The 19,441-nt window shown below is 49.2% G+C and overlaps 1 protein-coding gene across 1 annotated transcript in view; it reads right to left on the reverse strand.

The window, feature by feature from the left end:
- LOC134949609 (butyrophilin subfamily 2 member A2-like) overlaps window positions 1-14,565 on the reverse strand; it is a 67,558-nt gene extending 52,993 nt beyond the window's left edge. Inside the window, exon 1 of the mRNA XM_063938302.1 lies at window positions 14,310-14,565. Coding sequence (XP_063794372.1) covers window positions 14,310-14,364 — 55 coding nt within the window. The 5' untranslated portion in view covers window positions 14,365-14,565. The remainder of the gene's footprint in view (window positions 1-14,309) is intronic.
- Window positions 14,566-19,441: the final 4,876 nt, after the last annotated feature.

Raw genomic sequence — 19,441 nt, forward strand, 5'->3', positions numbered from 1 at the left:
TGGAGCTACTCAGAAACTGCTACGAGGTGTGTAATCGCAATATTGCGAATACATCGTTCGCAATTTTAAGATGCTAAGATTCACTCCCAGTAGGCGGCGGCTTAGCATGAGCAAATCTGCTAAAATCCGCTTGCGAGTGAACAACTCGGAATGACCCCCCAAGTTTGGTATTTTACTCACAGCGTAACAAAGTTTTTTCATCGTTCTGCTGATTGGAGTGTGATTGACAGGAAGTGGGTGTTTCTGGGCGGAAACTGGACGTTTTCTGGGAGTGTGCAGAAAAACGCAGGCGTTTCAGGAAAAAACGCGGGAGTGGCTGGGCGAACGCTGGGTGTTTTTGTGATGTCAAACCAGGAACGAAAAGGACTGAGCTGGTCGCAATGGCAGAGTAAGTCTGGAGCTACTTAGAAACTGCGGGGTAATCGTTACGAGAAAAGTAGCGAATCTTTCGTTCGCAATTCTGCTATGCTAAAATACACTCCCAGAGGGCGGCGTCTTAGCGTGTGCAATGCTGCTAAAAGCAGCTAGCGAGCGAACAACTCGGAACCACCCCCAAAGTGCCCACAGTATGTGGCAGCGACAGATAGAATTGTGCTACAGGCGGAAGGTATCGATATTTCCATTACCTGGGATATTCTCTGTCGCCAGGTGTGTCCATTATTCTGCTGCTTCCTGCAGGTGTTGTTCAGCTTAGTAATGAGTAAGGAGAGTATAGAGACTGACTGCGTGGTGCATACTATGGGTATATTCAACCAATGGGAGGGGAGAGCTGGTGAGATGACTATGTGTTATTGGGGGTAATATTGCCAGATCCCCCCTATATGTAATGTACTATGGCGCGAGCACCGCTGCGATACCTGGTGTAGCACCATGGGGGGTAATTCCAAGTTGATCGCAACAGGAAATTTTTTAGCAGTTGGGCAAAACCATGTGCACTGCAGGGGGGGCAGATATAACATGTGCAGAGAGAGTTAGATTTGGGTGGGTTATTTTGTTTCTGTGCAGGGTAAATACTGGCTGCTTTATTTTTACACTGCAATTTAGATGGCAGATTGAACACACCACACCCAAATCTAACTCTCTCTGCACATGTTATATCTGCCTCCCCTGCAGTGCACATGGTTTTGCCCAACTGCTAACAAAATTCCTGCTGTGATCAACTTGGAATTACCCCCATGTCCGGACCATGTTACCAGAACAGGCTGAAAACAATCATTTTCTTAAAGCAATAAATATGTTTTATGTTTTTAGCCTGGCACCCTTAATATTGGAAGGGTTATGTATTTTCAATTTCCGTACATGCGCCGTGACCTTGTGCATAGTGGTTAGTAGAGCAGGATATAAGGATTATTATACTATGGGGCAGATGTACTAAGCCTTGTACTAACCAATCAGCTCCTAACTGTCATTTTTCAGACACATCCTGTAACATGGCAGTTACTCTCCAAATATCCAGGAGACTCACAAATTTTGGGTGAGTTCCTTTTGTACTCCTGGGAGAGTAGCCCACCTTCGTGGCATCACTATATAGGCCCACCCCACCCCCTGCTGCTTGATGCCCCGAATGCAACGTTTTGCAGCAGGGGGCAGGACCATGATAAGGCGAGAGGTGTCTCCATGCCCCCTACACCTGACACTTGGACCTCCCCCTCCAGGAGCCAAGTAGTAGGTATGTGTGCCCATGGAGAGTTAGAAGTGTGAGTGTCAGGCTATAGACTTGCCACACAATTATCACTAGTTATCGTGTCTAGCAGTGCAAGGTTTATTTTTCACTGTCTCTCATCTCTGTCCCCCTCACCCCATCGCCCCCTTCGCCCCCCCCTAGATCCGGCCCTGCAGTTATCACTAGTTATCGTGTCTAGCAGTGCAAGGTTTATTTTTCACTGTCTCTCATCTCTGTCCCCCTCACCCCATCGCCCCCCCCCCCCCCCCTAGATCCGGCCCTGCAGTTATTACTAGTTATCGTGTCTAGCAGTGCAAGGTTTATTTTTCACTGTCTCTCATCTCTGTCCCCATCACCCCATCTTCCTGTCTCTCATCTCTGCCCCTTGTCTCTCATCAATATGCCCCACGCCACCCAGTAGCAGATTTACCGCAAAGCAATCCAAGCAGACGCTCAGGGCCCGGCGTTCTCAGGTGGCCCGCCGACAGGGATATTTAGTAGAGTGTATTGGGCAAGTGCCACACTCAACTCTCTCTCTCCCCTACTTTTCACAGAACACTGTCACAGTGTGCTGCGTGTGATGTGCCACCAAATAAGAAGGATGAGTTGCGCCCAGTGTATATGGAACCAGGTGAGGTGCGGTGGGAGGGGGGGGGGGGGGGGGGTGTGAGAGGGTGAGATCCTGGTGGGCAGGGAGGGGGGTGTTATCGGTGGACAATGTTCTGGGGAAAGGGATGCCAAATGACAGGGTGGTGTTGGTCCGGGTGCGGTGGGGAAGGGGGTTTATAACAGTGGCCGACAGTCCGTGAAGGGGCACTGAGAGTGTCCGATGGTCCCAGAATGGGGGATGCTGGCGGTGGCTGATGTTTCCGGAGTAGGAGGGAGGCTGGCAGTGGTCGATGTTCCCGGAGTAGGAGGGAGGCTGGCAGTGGTCGATGTTCCCGGGGAAGGGGGTCGGCTGGCGGTGGCCGATGGTCCCAGATGGGGGTGAACTGTTAACAACGGCAGATGGCCCGGTGGGTGAAGGGGGGGGCGGTGTTGGATAGTGGCAGCTACCCCAGCGCACACTACACTACTCTGTATTTGGAAAGCCAAATACCTGGATCTTACCAATATATCAGTCCAGCTTTAAAGAACATATTGCACATTGTATGCCTTTCTGTCACCGTTCTGTTCCCACCATTCATTATAAGGGTATTCTGCGCATGTACCTGGAGTAACCGCAATCAGGGGTGTAACAAGTCCTCTGCGGGCCCCGTAGCAGCCGCATCCCCTGCACCTATGGTAGTTACACCAGTGATAGCTCGGTGTAATTACCAGTCGCATAGATGTACAGTATACAGGTTGAATATTAAACGCTGGGCAATTAGGTACACATGGAGATTAATACCTACCTTCCATGTACCTGGCCATTTCCTCTCTAATGACACCTCATTTACATTCCTGCCACATAAAGCTCCCCAACACTTTTGTTTTAATCGTTTGAATGTCAACGGACATGAATGAGCAACAGGAAGCGGCTGATATCATTCCTGTTTACGTTGCCATCATTTGTTTGGGAGCATGGTTTGCACTGTGACGGTATAATGGCACTGACAGATAATTATGGCCATCTTCTCACCTGTCACCTTTAATTACACTTTTTCCATAGTCATATTTTTGCTTGGTGTAGTGCGGAAGGAGAGGGAGCCAGGATACACTGAAGCTATTGTCATGTGGCGGGAATTAGATTTGGGTGGGTTATATTATTTCTGTGCATGGTAAATACTGGCTGCTTTATTTTTATTTTTTGCAAATTAGATTTCACTTTGACCGCACCCCACCCAAATCTAACTCTCTGCTCATGTTACATCTGCCCCCCCTGCAGTACAGCATGGTTTTGCCCAATTTCTAACATTTTTGGTTTGCTAACAACAATGAATTAACCCCTAAATCCGCCTCTGTAACCACCCCATCTCCCTGTCCCTCATCTCTGTCCCCCCACATCTATTTCCATCTCTGCCCCCCTTGCCCCCTCCCCGTCTTCCAGTCTTTCATCTCTGTCCCCCTCCCCCTGTCTTTCATATATGTGCCAGTCATGTCCCCTTCTACCTGTCTCTCATCTCTGTCCTTTTCCCCCTTTCTCTTATCTATGTGCCCCTTATGTCCCCATCACCGTGTCTCTCATCTATTTCCATCTCTCATCTCTGTCCCTCTCACCCCGTCCCAGTCTTCCATCTCTGTCCCCCTCCCCCTTGTCTCTCATATATGTGCCCCTCATGTCCCCTTCACCTTGTCTCTCATCTCTGTCCCCTTCTCCCTTTCTCTCATATATGCACCCCACATGACCCCATCTCTATGTCTCTCATCTCTGCCTCCCCTCTCCTCCCCCTTCTCTCAGGAAGGGAGGAGATTACATTTCGGGGCCTATTCATTAATCTGACCCATCCCCCCCCCCCCCCCATGTTATTTAGGTATCTAACTCGCCACAATTTGTCTTGGCAGCTACCTAAGTACCCGAGCTATTCAGTATTGCTCCGGTTCCAGGACAGCTTTCCTGAAACAGCTCCGGTTCCGGGACAGCTTTATCCGGTAATACAGTAGGTATCTGCAATATTGTGCGCAGATGGCAGTGTAAGTGCGTTCACACCTATACACAGAGAGGGCCGGTGGAGCCCTCCGTAACTCTGAGGCTCTGACGCCATCTGACATAAATTCCTGCAATCAAACTACGAATACTTTTTGTATTTAGAGGTTAATGAATATCCAGCAGCCACATTGTTCCCTTATGGTTCATCTCAATGAATATTCCCCATATAAGGGAGCCGCAAGGTTATCACAAAATGTAGGCCCTGTTGGAGGAAAGAGTAGGGGTGGGGGCTGGGTCCTAGTGCCTGACACTTCCAGCCTCCCCCGCACATTATACAGAGAGCAGTGTTTCCGCAGCTGCAGGAGCACGCAGTGCAGTGTCAGCACAATGGGTAGATAATAACAGAGGGGAAGCACGTCGTAATGACACGGCCAGAGACAAGATGCTGATGAGGGGCCGGGATAATGACTGACAGGCCGGTTCCTTCTCTGACTGAATATTTGATATTTCTGCCACATACTGAAGTCATTCTTATTCATCAGAATGTTGTGTAGAACAAATAGGACCATTCACCGCGATCCCCACAGCTGCCAATACGTGGCATCTTTCCCAAGCACCTGAGGTAACCAGGACTATTACATACACAGCTGAATTGCCATCCTAAGAAGGTCCTGGAGCTCCTCTGGGCTGGCAGTGCCAATTTGGGCGTCTCATATGTGGCAGAAAATGTCCTACCGCTGACTTACAGTATGAGACCAATGCCGCGAGTCTCCCACACGTCGCTGACCTATGGTTGTTATATGTGGAACGTGCCTATATACAGAGGGAGTCCACTCACATGAATAATGAAAGTGCCACAGTGCGTAATGAGAACCTAGAAGGACGGGCGGTGCCACATTACAGCCGGCTGCGCTTGGCAGGAGATTTCGCGCTGGAGATTAACCAGCGCGTGGCCGGAAGGCTCGCTCACATTAGAGCGCACAATATATTTCCACTGGCACAATACTGGTCGGCGGCTTCTTGCACATTTAGGCCCAATTTATCAAGCCTTGGAAAGTGATAAATTGCACGGTGATAAAGCACCAACCAATCAGTTCCTAACTGTCATTTTTTCAAACACAGCCTGTGACATGGACGTTAGGAGATGGTTGGTTGGTACTTTGAGGTCTATTCATGAAGCAGTGAAAAGTGTGGAGAGGTGATCCTGTGAAGAAGTTGCCTATGGCAACCAATCAGCATTGAAGTAACATTTGTAATTTGCATACTATACAATTGTACGGAGCAGCTGGTTGGTTGCCATGGGCAACTTCTCTACAGGCTCACTTTTCCACACCTTTCACTGCTTCATGAATAGACCCCTTTACCACCGTGCATTTCTCACTCTCCAAGGCTTGATAAATCTGGGCCTTAGTGCCTAGCACCTGTACAAGTGCCACCACACTTTATGCCCATAGCTGGCAGTCTTTGGGTACAGAAGACGTGCAGGGTGTGCTGTGTGACCATCCCTGGACGCAGGAGCCCGCGTGGACCGCACACCCTACACCCACTGTAAACTCGCCCATGAGGATGACGTAAATATAGCGTCAATCTATACATCCAGTGGGGCTGCCTCATCTCCCACCAGGGGGTATTTGGTGTTTGTGAGCACAGTTATATGTGTATGAATAAAAGCATTCAAAGACTCCTGTGATCATGTGAATGATAAATATTCTGCCTAATAGGTTGGTGCTATAAAAACAACTAATTACAAATTCCCCAACTCTCTCTCTCCCCCTCTTTTGCTGTTTCTCTCCTTATTTTCTACTTTGTTAGATACTTGGATCAATTTTTCTGCTCCTCCTGTTCCCAAATATTCCAGAGCCAAACATTAGTTACACGAGACTGGAGTTTATTAGTTATACATAATTTTTTTTTAAAATTATAATGCTATAATGATCCAGAATGTTTAGAGATCTCTGCGTGCAGCCACCAGGCACAGCAGCGGGTGAGTTAGTGTCTTACATGCGGACGGCCTTATTTACAGCCAGACGTAATTACAGCGGCAGATGTAGCGCTGGATGTGTTCCGTGCATTATGCTGCGATGAAGACCTATCAGGGGGCACCCAGCCTGCACGGGCCGCAGTTTATGCACCGATTCTGTATGTGCCAGGCTTATGCTAGGATAAAACAGTAGCATGTGCGCCAGGTTTATGCCAGCCGTGCGATGTGGCTGATAGTGTTAGTAAAAGATGCTGTAATGACAGTACACAATTCATACACAATAAGATACTTTAATAAGGCAGGCTGTCTATGGGGGGTATCCAATTAGCCCCAATGAGGGGCACTCCTCTCCCCTTATCCGGGGTTATGCGGTACGCAAAGCATAATCCGCGTTTATTACCCCCTAGACCAGTGATAAGTGCCGCGAAAATACATAGGTCCGCGGCTTTTTCGCGGGATCTATGTATTTTTACACACAAAATGGGTGTTTTTTGTGGGACCTAATTGGATAGGGGGATAAAAAAAATAGTAAATGGATGTTTTTCCGCGGCCACGGCACTATTGTGTGTAATTGGATACCCTGCTATGTCTGGGCAGTGTTATGAATAAATATTTACCAATTAAATATATTGACCATGTATGAAGACAGTGAAATACAGATGCCAATACAACTAGGGGCCCTACACATATCACGATGCGCCGCCGAGGTGCCCGACGGCCGATACGGCCGACGAGCGACCCGGCGACGGGGGGGCAGTGACGGGGGGAGTGAAGCTTCTTCACTCCCCCCGTCACCCGGCTGCATTGAAGTGCAGGCAAATATGGACGAGATCGTCCATATTGGCCTGCATGCACAGCCGACGGGAAACCAGCGATGAACGAGCGCGGGGACGCGCATCGTTCATCGCTGGAGTCTCCACACTGAAAGATATGAACGAGATCGTTCATATCTTTCAGAAAATCGGCCAGTGTGTAGGGCCTATAAAAGTTCCAAGTACAAATACATCCAATCGTCCATTGTCTTCCACTATAAAACATGAAATGGAGATCTGCAGTTTGTGCCGCAGACCGAACGCTCAGTTAAATAATGGGAATAGACATGGGGCAGATACACAATTTAATAAGCCAAACATAAATTGTGAAGCACAAATAAATGCACTTATATATCATTATAGGGCCTGTTAGTGTGACGGCATAACTAGAAGCATGGATGGACATCCAAGAGTTAAATGAATGCTCTGTACACAACCTGCCTTATAGGATTTTGCAGTGTTATTATTACTGTCATTAGCGCCCTCTACTGCCACAAATTACCTAATGCAGGGACAGAAGATGGGCCTCCGCCAAGATCAGAGGTTCACAGCAATTAGGAGACACTGGATAGAAGATTCTGCTGCCTGAGGTAGCACCTGAAACAGTGTGAATCTCATCCCATATACAAACTGCCATAAACATTGATATATGAATTGTGAGCCCTATAAATGACAACATTTAGGGACAGATTCAGCGGCGGCTGTAGACGCAGTAGTGGTTGCCACGTTATACGTTATACGGCTACTAATGTATTGATTAACCACCTTTATATTATACAGGACTTCACACATCACATTTATTCAGTCACACCTGTCCCTGCGCCATTGGAGCTTGCAATCCATATTCCCTACAACGAGCACAATAAAGTTAGATTTGCCAGACGCCAACAAACCTGCTAGGATTTTTTTGGACTATACCGTAGGAAAGAACTACTGTATAGTCCAAACAGAGGAGAGGCGATGTGAAAAGTAGGTACGTGTGACTATAGCACACCCTGGAACACATACAAACTCAACACAGATAGAACCCTAGTTAGAATCAACCCAGTGCTGAGAGACAGCAATGCTATCCACTGTGTTACCCAAAATCCTCAATACTGTAAATTAAATCAGTGGCAAACGCATGATTTCTAGAGGGGGGTTTCCAAATGCAATCTGCAAATATTCCACTCTGCGGAACATGGAATACAGTATAGATGGTCTATAGTATAGGCTGTATCAAACATATTTAAATAATATAAGTAAGATAAGTGGTTAGGAAAAGGATAAACATACTATAATAAATAAATGCACAAACATTCTAGAACCAGTATTGCACGTTCTAAGCGCACATTCTCCCACCTCAGGGTAAGGCTCCTGTCTCTTCTTTCTGGTAGCTACTCTTTGGTCCAGTGCACTGAATGAGGGCTCAGAAGCACACACACAGCAAACTTGGAAGAAAAAGTAGCAGCAGCTCTAGTAATCATTTTTATACCATTGGTATTGTTGTCATAATTTACCACTTGCCAAAAGTGGGATTTCCGGGCAGCCGGAACCCCCCCCCCCCCCCCCCCCCCGCGATTGCCTATGATAAATACATAAATAAATAAATAATGGTGACCCTATGGGATGTTGTAGATGGAACACAGGGCCTCCATGTAGTGCTGTTGCCATGGTCTCTGATACAGACCGCACTCGTCGCTCAACTTGATAACAAGCTCACATTAGACAGATGAGCCTAAGGAACACAGTGAGCAAGGGCAATGAGCCTCAATCAGGGACGGAAGCAATGCTGATGTTTACGCTGCTGGACGATGTTTTTTGCACTGTGCATGTGTCCCTTGTGTCATCGGCCCTGGCACTTTGTTGCGATGGCCATTCTGAGTAACTGTAGGGTTAGATGGTGCGAATGACGGTGTCCTTTATACGCAAGTGGTGGATTATAGACAAGGTCGGTGGACATCTCTATGCAAATTCCCCTAACATTATCGCTGTTTAGGCTGACATTAACACCAAAGGGGGCAGGGCGGCCATCTTGGGTGTTGCAATACAGCAAAATGGTGGAAATTCAAACATGAACATCCTGTAATAGCAGGAAGACAGTATGTGAGGTGATGACAAGTGCAATGAAAAAAGCAGTAAAAGAAATAATAAAAAGAGTCCGTGGTGAATGCAAAACACAAAAAACAAAAAAACTTCAGTATAAAAAGTATAGACGTTCTATGGTTGACATAATAAATGGGCCTTTTATTCTATCGGCGAACGAGTACTGGGTAACAGAACTAATGACATCAGCACCGTCTAGGTGCTCTCTTCCGGTATCCTCTATGCTGGGTGTTGCCAGCTTTGTTTTTGGCGCCATTCTCTGAGTAACTAAAACTCTGTTTTTACTACGATTCTTAGCGCCAAAGAGGGATTTGTCTCATAGCAAGTTCTCGCTGGTGTGTATTTACTTATACAGCGAGAGGCTCCTGACTGGAATTTCCGCTTTCTCTGCCAGCTGGGTTAATCCTTGGTTTGGTTGCTACACACAGTGATCCGACCCCTCACTCGCTGTGTACATGAGTGTGTGGTTACAACCACAAGAAGAAAACATCTGTTCGCACAGCTTGGAGATTCCCTGCCCTTAGCGTCAGGACCACAAACCGCACACGGAAATGTGTTTTTAATTGATGTTATGACAAGACGTTCTGAAGCACTTGCACATTTACTGGAGAAGGAATGTCCTGCAGAGTAAAGCGTTCCCTGCCAGGCATTATATAGTACATAAGCTGCGTGTGTTGTAACGGCGGTGGGGATTTGTGTTGCAATCATTACTTCCTGAGCTGCGTCCTAGAGAAAAACATACGTTCACAGTATATACAGTACATATAGCTATAACGTACCAATAAATGCTAGACTTACACATAAGACTGAGGGGTATATTTATCAATTCATATTTGCGGGATATCACCTGAAAACAACCGTTTTCAGGGGGTACCAACAAATGTTAAGGATGTTCTGCCGCTGTCCCCCCCATCCACAGTAGCCACCACTAGTTATGCAGTCAGATGTCTGGGTTCAGTATGACATTCCAGCGGTCACATGACCAACAGCGGGATTCTGACATCGGAGAGGGTAAGTATTTTTACCCCTCCCCTATCCCTCACACTCCATGGGTGGCTGCTAGGGCTAACCTCAGGGTGGGGGTGGGAGGATTTGGCTTGGGCTGACCCCGCCTAGTGCCTAACCCTAACCCCCAACCCAGGCATCAGGGCGCTGACCCTAACAGGTACCCCAGTACTTACCTTCGGGATGTCTGCTGTTGGTGTTTTGGCGCCAGTCTCTAGAGTGGTGTCGGGATTCCAGCATCGGTCATGTGACTGCTGGCATCGCGACCATCAGGATGTTGAACACATCCTGGATTTACCCCATCTGCAGACGACCTTAGCCTATGGAAGGGATGCACTTAATTTGCCGGCGGTCGGGATCTCGGAGAACAGGATACCGACGCTGGTATCCCAACCGCTGACAATGCCGACAGCTAGAATCCCGCCTAACAGAGGCTATCCCCACTCATGGGTGTCCACGACACCCTTAAGTGGAGATGTACTAAGCAGTGATAAAAGTGGAGAAGCGAGCCAGTGGAGAAGTTGCCCATGGCAACCAATCAGCTGCTCTACATACTTTTATAGTATGCAAATTCTAAATGTTACGTCAATGCTGATTGGTTGCCATGGGCAACTTCTCCACTGGCTCACTTGTCCACTTTTAGGACTTGTTAGTACATCTCCCCCATAAAGTGGGAATAGAACTTGTGGCGAGCGCACCGAGCCACCGAACCCGCAACGTGGCGAGCGTAGCGAGCTCTTTGCTCTCGACTCACTGCCGGCATCCCGGCTGCCGGTATATCATACTGATCCCCTATGGAATCCTGTAACGGGAATTTTTCAGAAACCCACAGATACCAAACCAGTAAACAGAGTGACAGTGCAAGCTAACACACTGCTCCCACCCAGTGACTGGCAGTGACTTTCTATTGGATGTCCTACTTGTCTGTCACAGACAAACGTTGAGAGCTGTTTCCTCCCTCCGGGACTGCCAGACCGGGCAGTGATAAGCAGAGAGCTGTCTTCCTATAGGAAGCCACGCCCTGCCTTTGGTGCAGCACAATCCGATCCAGCCTCCCATGGGCTACGGCCGATGCAGTACTGTAATTGCATGTTTTTACCAGCAATCTGTTTTGCACTTACAGACTGTACTTTGTATGTTTCTCCCACTCTCCAGCCTTCAAGGGCTCCGCATTACCTGGGATACACGTGTGCTGTATGTAATAACCAGAGCCGGCCTTAGGCATAGGCAAACTAGGCAAATGCCTAGGGCATTTGGTATGCTTAGGGGCACCAGCAGCTTCTGCTGATTAAAATGATATGCGGCATGCCTATATTCTGTGTGTGACTGCGGCTGTATCTGCATACGAAATGCTATGTTGCAGTGTAGTCCTGGAAATCACTGTAATGTAGCATTTCATATGCAGATACAGCCGCAGTCGCACACAGAATATAGGCATGCTGCATATAATTTTAATCAGCAGAAGTTGCTTGTGCGTCCTAGCCACATAGTAATGCAAATAAGATGCATTTTCATAAACAAAAGGCACCAGATGTTAGCAGAGCTGCCAGCTGACTCATGCCAGGCACCTCCTGCAGAACTAGCGGCGGTGCTAGGGGGCACCAGCCAAAATCTTGCCTAGGGCATCAGGGCCGGCTCTGGTAATAACTATCTCGCTATTTCACCACGCTGGACTCCTGACGTCATATTTTGAAATTTCACAGATAAATCTGCCTCTAAATCTTCTGTTTCATATTAATAGTCATTGTTGACCGGACTGATTCTTTCATTGTCTTCTAAAATAGCTACTTCTAACTGAGAATAAAAGTAAGCCGAAGAACAGGGCCGGTGTACGGTTTCCAGATTCCCGACACACCTTCAACCTTACGTTTCATAAACATATCAAATAGGATTAGATGATGGGAAAAATGTATTTATTATGAACTGAAACTTTTATAGCGGTAAGCCTTTCATAGATAGGCTAATAGACCCCCTGGGTTGTGTCTGTTTATGTGTTACGGTGCCGGAGCAGCGCAGTACTGCGCCCTGTGCTGGCTCCACCCCCTGAACATGTGACATTGGGCGGGATGTACTAAAGGGAAGATGCGGCCAAAACCTTGGAAATAGCTGTTTTTGGACTTTGGCTGCATTCCTCATATGTACTAAGACCCAGAATGGGATGCATTCTGGGGCTTGGATGCAGTGGATAACGGCAGGTTTGCTCATCGAGACACTGAAATAATCCTCATGGTGGCAGAAACCGAGGGTTAGGTGCCGTTGTAGGGACTATGGAGTAGAAATAGACTGAGAGGGAAAAGCACATGAGGGGAGAGGACCCTGCTCGTGAGAGCTTACATTCTGAATGCGAAGGGGTAGACAGACAGAGGTGACACAGATGGGGTACATAGAGAGCGTGGAACAGAGGGTTAGGATGAGATTTGGCTGGGTTTGGTGAAGAAGTGGGTCTTGAGAGCCCGTTTGAAGTTTTGTAGAGAGGTGGAGAGTCTGAGGGGGAGAGGTAGAGAATTCCAGAGGTAGGGAACACCATGGCCAAAATCTTTTAGGCATGAGTGGAAGGAAGTAATCAGTTGGCAGGAGAGGCGGTGTGCATGGGATGCGTTCAATATCCTGGCTGTCAATATCCTGGCGCTCAGCATACCGGCGCCGGGATCCCGACCGACGGGATTTCTTAAAGCTTGGACAGAGATAAAGTACCAAACAGTCAGCTCCTAACTGCCATGTTACAGGCTGTTTTAAAAATGACAGCTGATTGGTTGGTACTTTATCTCTCTCCACGCTTTGATAAATCTGCCCCAAAGAGCAAAGTGTGCCTGCGCTGGTGAGACTGCGTAATGTCATGCCATGTCCTCTGCAGGCTGACCACACCCCCTCTAGTGGTTGACCACACCCCCTCACGTGGTTGGCCACACCCCTTTGCGGCACACACATTATTCCATGGGCCCATGCCACAGTATTCCCCCTGACACTGCACAACTGCACTGAGCTACTCGCAGGACCCACTGAGTGACCTGGAATTGCTGTGCGCAGTGCGGTGCTTCTACAATGTAGGCTAGTCCTCACAGTATGGGGTGTATGCAGAGTTTAACCCTTCATAGTGTCAAGTGCGTATTCCCAACCAGCCAATCACAAGCAGACTGCTAGTTGGCGTCCATCATCGTCATTACTGGGCATTTGAAGCAGCAAACAATACGGACACTGTCCGTCGGACAGGTAGTGTATGTGTCACTGTGCCAGTCCGCATCCGGCCAGAAATACACACCTTGCCCCCTGGTTAGTCCGTCGCTTCCCTGCCCACCTCTCCAAGCGCAAGCGGTTATAAGTGCCAGGTTCACGCATATCTATATGGGTGCATTTTACACTACGCTGACCGCCGGAAGCCTCACTCTGTGCAGTTGCTGCTTTCCTCGCAAAGTACCGATTATCTGTACTTTGCGCATGTTCAGGACGCGTCCTGCGACATAGGAATAAGTCCGGCATAAGACTGCCAGTGATTGACCATCTCATGCCATTTGGGGGCGGCGAGGGGGCAGCAATGGCCTCCGTTTTCTGTAAATGGAGGCATGTCACCGCCATTCAGGGGGAGGGAAGAGCCCAGGGATCTCCGTAATTGGACAGACATATCCTGGCGTCTTACAAGCATCTGCGACGGGCGGCTTGAACGACTCCACGGGTGCTGCAGGCTGCATGGTGGTGTCGCAGGATGCAGCTCGGATCACTGCTGCAGCGGGAAGCGTCTACTTGTAACAGACGCCTCCTGTATTTACATACAGCGCTAGTGTAAGCTACTCCGTCCACGTCTGAATTGAGTGCATCATAGTGAAACATTACCAGGCATGGTGCCTGAGAGGATGAGCAGTATCCAATAGCTGCAGCGACAACAGTCTGAGAGCTGTTGTACAGTATTGGTACATTTACTAAGCAGTGATAAGAACAGAGAAGTGAGCCAGTGGAGAAATTTCCCCATCAACCAATCAGCAGCTCTGTATCATTTTATAGTATGCAAATTATAGATGTTACTTCAGTGCTGATTGGTTGCCATGGGCAACTTCTCCACTGGCTCACTTCTCCGCTCTTATCACTGCTTAGTAACTGTACCTCTATATAGTCTCATTTCAAGAACCCATTTATATGATGCATGACTTTCTATAACATCCCCATTCTGCATGTAGCAGGCACACAGCAGTGACATAGTACCTGAGACTGCGGCAGCCAGGAACAGGACGGGAACACACCAGCAAGCACTGTCCATCCTCACCAGTCTCTCTCCTTATCTGTGCTGTCTCTTTCCCTGTGACATCTGACTGCTTTCACTTTGTGCTCTCGCCCCTCGCTGAAAGTGAAACTATTCTCTCTCTGCCGCTTCCTGTGTTTTGTCATTCATTTCCCCTGGTGATCATGTGTCTATCAGCCCAATATACAGGGTGTGTGAGACCGGAGAGCGGGCGGAGGAGAGGAGGCCGGGGGAAATTCCAGATTAGCAGCAGGATAAATGAGTGCACTAGATAAATGATAGCTGGATTCTTATTGGTTGCTATGGGTAACACCTCCGTTGTCTTTGGAAACTCTGATAAATCTCCCTTCTAAGACTTGTTATGAATGATAAAACTCGTTGCGTATGATAAACGGTTCTCCAGCCAATCAGCTCCTGTCATGTGTTTGAAAAATGACAGTTGGGAGCTGATTGGCTGGCGCACCATTTATCATACACAAGGAGTTTTATCCTCCACAGTGAGTTTTATCACTGGTTGATAAATGGGCCTCCTGTTCCGGCATCGCAGTGACATAGAATGAATTTCTGCTGCAACTTATTACCATACACTTTGTTGTGTTTCCCTTACTTATTGCAGGGGATCTCAGACAGATGTTTCTGCAGCAGTCTCTGTACAAAATGTAATATGATTTTTATTGAGGGGCCTATTTATCGAGGTCCAAGCAGAGATAGGATCTCTCAGCAATAGGGTTTTAGGTTCTCTTCAGAACGCAGTCTCGGACCTGGGGGTAAATTTACTAAGATGGGAGTTCTATTTAAGATGGATGGTTGCCCATAGCAACCAATCAGATCCCAGGTATTATCTTCTAAAAGGTGCTAGATAAATGAGAAGTAGAATCTGATTGGTTGCTATGGGCAACACCCCATCTTTAATAGAACTCCCATCTTAGTAAATTTACCCCCTGGATGGGGGACGGGAACGGGGCGTCAACGCCGCATTTTGTGGGCGTTGATGCTCCATTTAAGGGGCACGTGTCCGGACCGTTGCTGGGGCGGGTCGCTGCGGCTGCGTGACATCACATGCAGCCGCAGCAATCAAAAAGATGGCGGGTAGCCGTCTGCCTTCACAGCTTAGTTGCGTAGGCAGAGGGCAACCCTAATCATCCGAGCGCATCGTTGTATAGCGATGCACTCGAATTGTTGGGGGAGGGGCAGCACCCGGCATGCTAGCGAAAAGTGTTGTAGCTTTGCTACTTTTAGCAAAACTACAACTCATGTTGAATTAGGCCCATAGTGCATTGCCTGTGCCACAGGGCAGATGCGATATATATCTGAAAGATATGTTGTAGATAATATGTAGTGTGTACGGACAATCTGACAATGTATATGGAGATTGGTAGCTCACGATCCTCTGAACAGACATATTGCTTAGTTCGTATGTATGTACAATGGCCCTCATTCCGAGTTGTTCGCTCGGTAATTTTCTTCGCATCGCAGCGATTTTCCGCTAATTGCGCATGCGCAATGTTCGCACTGCGACTGCGCCAAGTAAATTTGCTAAGAAGTTTGGTATTTTACTCACGGCATTACGAGGTTTTTTCTTCGTTCTGGTGATCGGAGTGTGATTGACAGGAAGTGGGTGTTTCTGGGCGGAAACTGGCCGTTTTATGGGAGTGTGTGAAAAAACGCTAACGTTTCTGGGAAAAACGCGGGAGTGTCTGGAGAAACGGGGGAGTATCTGGGCGAACGCTGGGTGTGTTTGTGACGTCAAATCAAAAACGAAACTGACTGAACTGATCGCAGTGGCAGAGTAAGTATCGAGCTACTCAGAAACTGCTTAGAAATTTCTAATCGCAATTTTGAGAAATTTTCGTTCGCAATTTTGCTAAGCTAAGATTAGTAGGCGGCGGCTTAGCGTGTGCAATGCTGCTAAAAGCAGCTTGCGAGCGAACAACTCGGAATGAGGGCCAATATTGTATGTTCTCAATCGTTAGGCCGGGTGGTCGGCAATTACATCCTGCAAGTGTGTAACCACATTACAGATCTCCATAGTATAAATTAACAAGTGAAATAATTACCGTAGCAACAGCTGGTAACGAGTACACCTGTGCTTCAGCTATGAGATCCCGAAAACATGCCCTGTTAGGGGTCCCTGAGGACTGGAAACACTGATATACCATAGATGCTACTAGTAATTTGTTAATTTTATTGCTTTGTCCTTGCAGTGAAACTATTGACTTTATAGGTATTTCTCTGTCAGTTTCGGTGGCTCCTCTCCTTGAGAAGTTTATCCCTAATTCCGGGCATGTTTGTCACTCTCGGGGGACCTGTCTCATGGCTAGGACCTGCTTATTATCAGTGATCAGGTGTCGGGGTGAGGCTCATTAAAGCGAGCCTGTTATCCTCACATAAAACATCAAATAAGACTATAGATGAATACGTGCTAAACACATAATGCAACTGCTGTAATTACCAGTTCCGTACTCCCCCTAACACAGCGGCCGCCCCGGTCTCCTGACTCACTTGTCGATCGGTCAGAGGCTTAGATGAATGTGGATTGGTAACAGCAGGGCGACCTACTCCAGGGAGGGCAACACACCTCCAACCGAGATTACTCCAGACAGTCTGGAAATTCACCAGGCAGTCCGGAGTCTGGATGGTTGCAGAGTTGTGGCCAGTGCTAGGACCGGGCATCAGACCCAGAGTCGACGGAGAAGCCTCTATTCAAACTTGTCACTGGCCGTTTCATTGCTCTGCCCACTCGCGCTGGTGCAAAGCCCTTACGATGGTGGATGGGGAGCAGGGGTGCATCTAGGGGTCTGGGCGCCCCTGGCAAAGTAGGGGACTGGTGCCCCCCATATTTGAAATAGGGAAGGTGCATGTGCAAAACATGGACTTGATCTTTTGGGAAAGGGGCATGACCATACAATAGTACCCCCAATTCAAAGTACGCTAAACAGTAGTAACCCGTATACACATCATGCCCACACAGTAGCAGTTCCCTTTACACATTATGCCCACACAGTAATTCTTATAGTCCCCATTCCCCTCCCTGCACATAGCTGTAGTCCCCATTCCCCTCCCAGCACATAGCTGTAGTCCCCATCCCCCTCCCAGCACATAGCTGTAGTCCCCCTCCCCCTCCCAGCACATAGCTGTAGTCCCCATCCCCCTCCCAGCACATAGCTGTAGTCCCCATCCCAGCACATAGCTGTAGTCCCCCTCCCTCTCCCAGCACATAGCTGTAGTCTCTATCCCCCTCCCAGCACATAGCTGTAGTCCCCATCCCTCTGCCAGCACATAGCTGTAGTCCCCATCCCCCTCCCAGCACATAGCTGTAGTCCCCATCCCCCTCCCAGCACATAGCTGTAGTCCCCATCCCCCTTCCAGCACATAGCTGTAGTCCCCATCCCTCTCCCAGCACAAAGCTGTAGTCTCCATCCCCCTCCCAGCACATAGCTGTAGTCCCCATCCCTCTGCCAGCACATAGCTGTAGCCCCATCCCCCTCCCAGCACATAGCTGTAGTCCCCCTCCCCCTCCCAGCACATAGCTGTAGTCCCCATCCCCCTCCAAGCACATAGCTGTAGTCCCCATTCCCCTCCCAGCACATAGCTGTAGTCCCCATCCCCCTCCCAGCACATAGCTGTAGTCCCCCTCCCAGCACATAGCTGTAGTCCCCATCCCCCTCCCAGCACATAGCTGTAGTCCCCATCTCCTTCCCAGCACATAGCTGTAGTCCCCCTCCCAGCACATAGCTGTAGTCCCCCTCCCCCTCCCAGCACATAGCTGTAGTCCCCATCCCCCCCCCCCCAGCACATAGCTGTAGTCCCCATTCCCCTCCCAGCACATAGCTGTAGTCTCCATCCCCCTCCCAGCACATAGCTGTAGTCCCCATCCCCCTCCCAGCACATAGCTGTAGTCCCCATCCCTCTCCCAGCACATAGCTGTAGTCCCCATCCCCCTCCCAGCACATAGCTGTAGTCCCCATTCCCCTCCCAGCACATAGCTGTAGTCCCCATCCCTCTCCCAGCACATAGCTGTAGTCCCCATTCCCCTCCCAGCACATAGCTGTAGTCCCCATCCCCCTCCCAGCACATAGCTGTAGTCTCCATCGCCCTCCCAGCACATAGCTGTAGTCCCCATCCCTCTGCCAGCACATAGCTGTAGTCCCCATCCCCCTCCCAGCACATAGCTGTAGTCCCCCTCCCAGCACATAGCTGTAGTCCCCATCCCCCTCCAAGCACATAGCTGTAGTCCCCATTCCCCTCCCAGCACATAGCTGTAGTCCCCCTCCCCCTCCCAGCACATAGCAGTAGTCCCCATCCCCCTCCCAGCACATAGCTGTAGTCCCCATCTCCTTCCCAGCACATAGCTGTAGTCCCCATCCCCCTCCCAGCACATAGCTGTAGTCCCCCTCCCCCTCCCAGCACATAGCAGTAGTCCCCATCCCCCTCCCAGCACATAGCTGTAGTCCCCATCCCCCTCCCAGCACATAGCTGTAGTCCCCATCCCTCTCCCAGCACATAGCAGTCCCCATCCCTCTCCCAGCACATAGCTGTAGTCCCCATCCCCCTCCCAGCACATAGCTGTAGTCCCCCTCCCCCTCCCAGCACATAGCTGTAGTCCCCCTCCCCCTCCCAGCACATAGCTGTAGTCCCCCTCCCCCTCCCAGCACATAGCTGTAGTCCCCATCCCCCTCCCAGCACATAGCTGTAGTCATAGGCGTGCGCAGAACATTTTATTAGGGGGTGCACCGTCGGAGGGGTGTGTTTGGCACCACCTACTGGGCGTGTCTAGTACCACCTTTTGGGCGTGTCTAGCACCACCTATTGGCACTCAAAGCAATATAAACATATGCCCCCAGCGGTGCACCTTACTCAATACCCCCAGCGGTACCAGATACACACTTGCCCCCAGCGGTGCCAGATACATACTTGCCCCCAGCGGTGCCATATACACACTTGCCCCCAGCAGTGCCAGATACATATGCCCCCATTTGTACTCACCCTCCTCTGTTGCCAGTGCCGCCTATTTCCGTCTCCGCCACTGAGTGGAGGAGAGCGCAGTGCGCGTCTCTCCTGTGCCTCACTTCACTGAGTCCCTGGCTGTCTCCGG

This window comes from Pseudophryne corroboree, chromosome 8 (assembly GCF_028390025.1).
Source record: "Pseudophryne corroboree isolate aPseCor3 chromosome 8, aPseCor3.hap2, whole genome shotgun sequence".
Taxonomy (NCBI): domain Eukaryota; kingdom Metazoa; phylum Chordata; class Amphibia; order Anura; family Myobatrachidae; genus Pseudophryne; species Pseudophryne corroboree.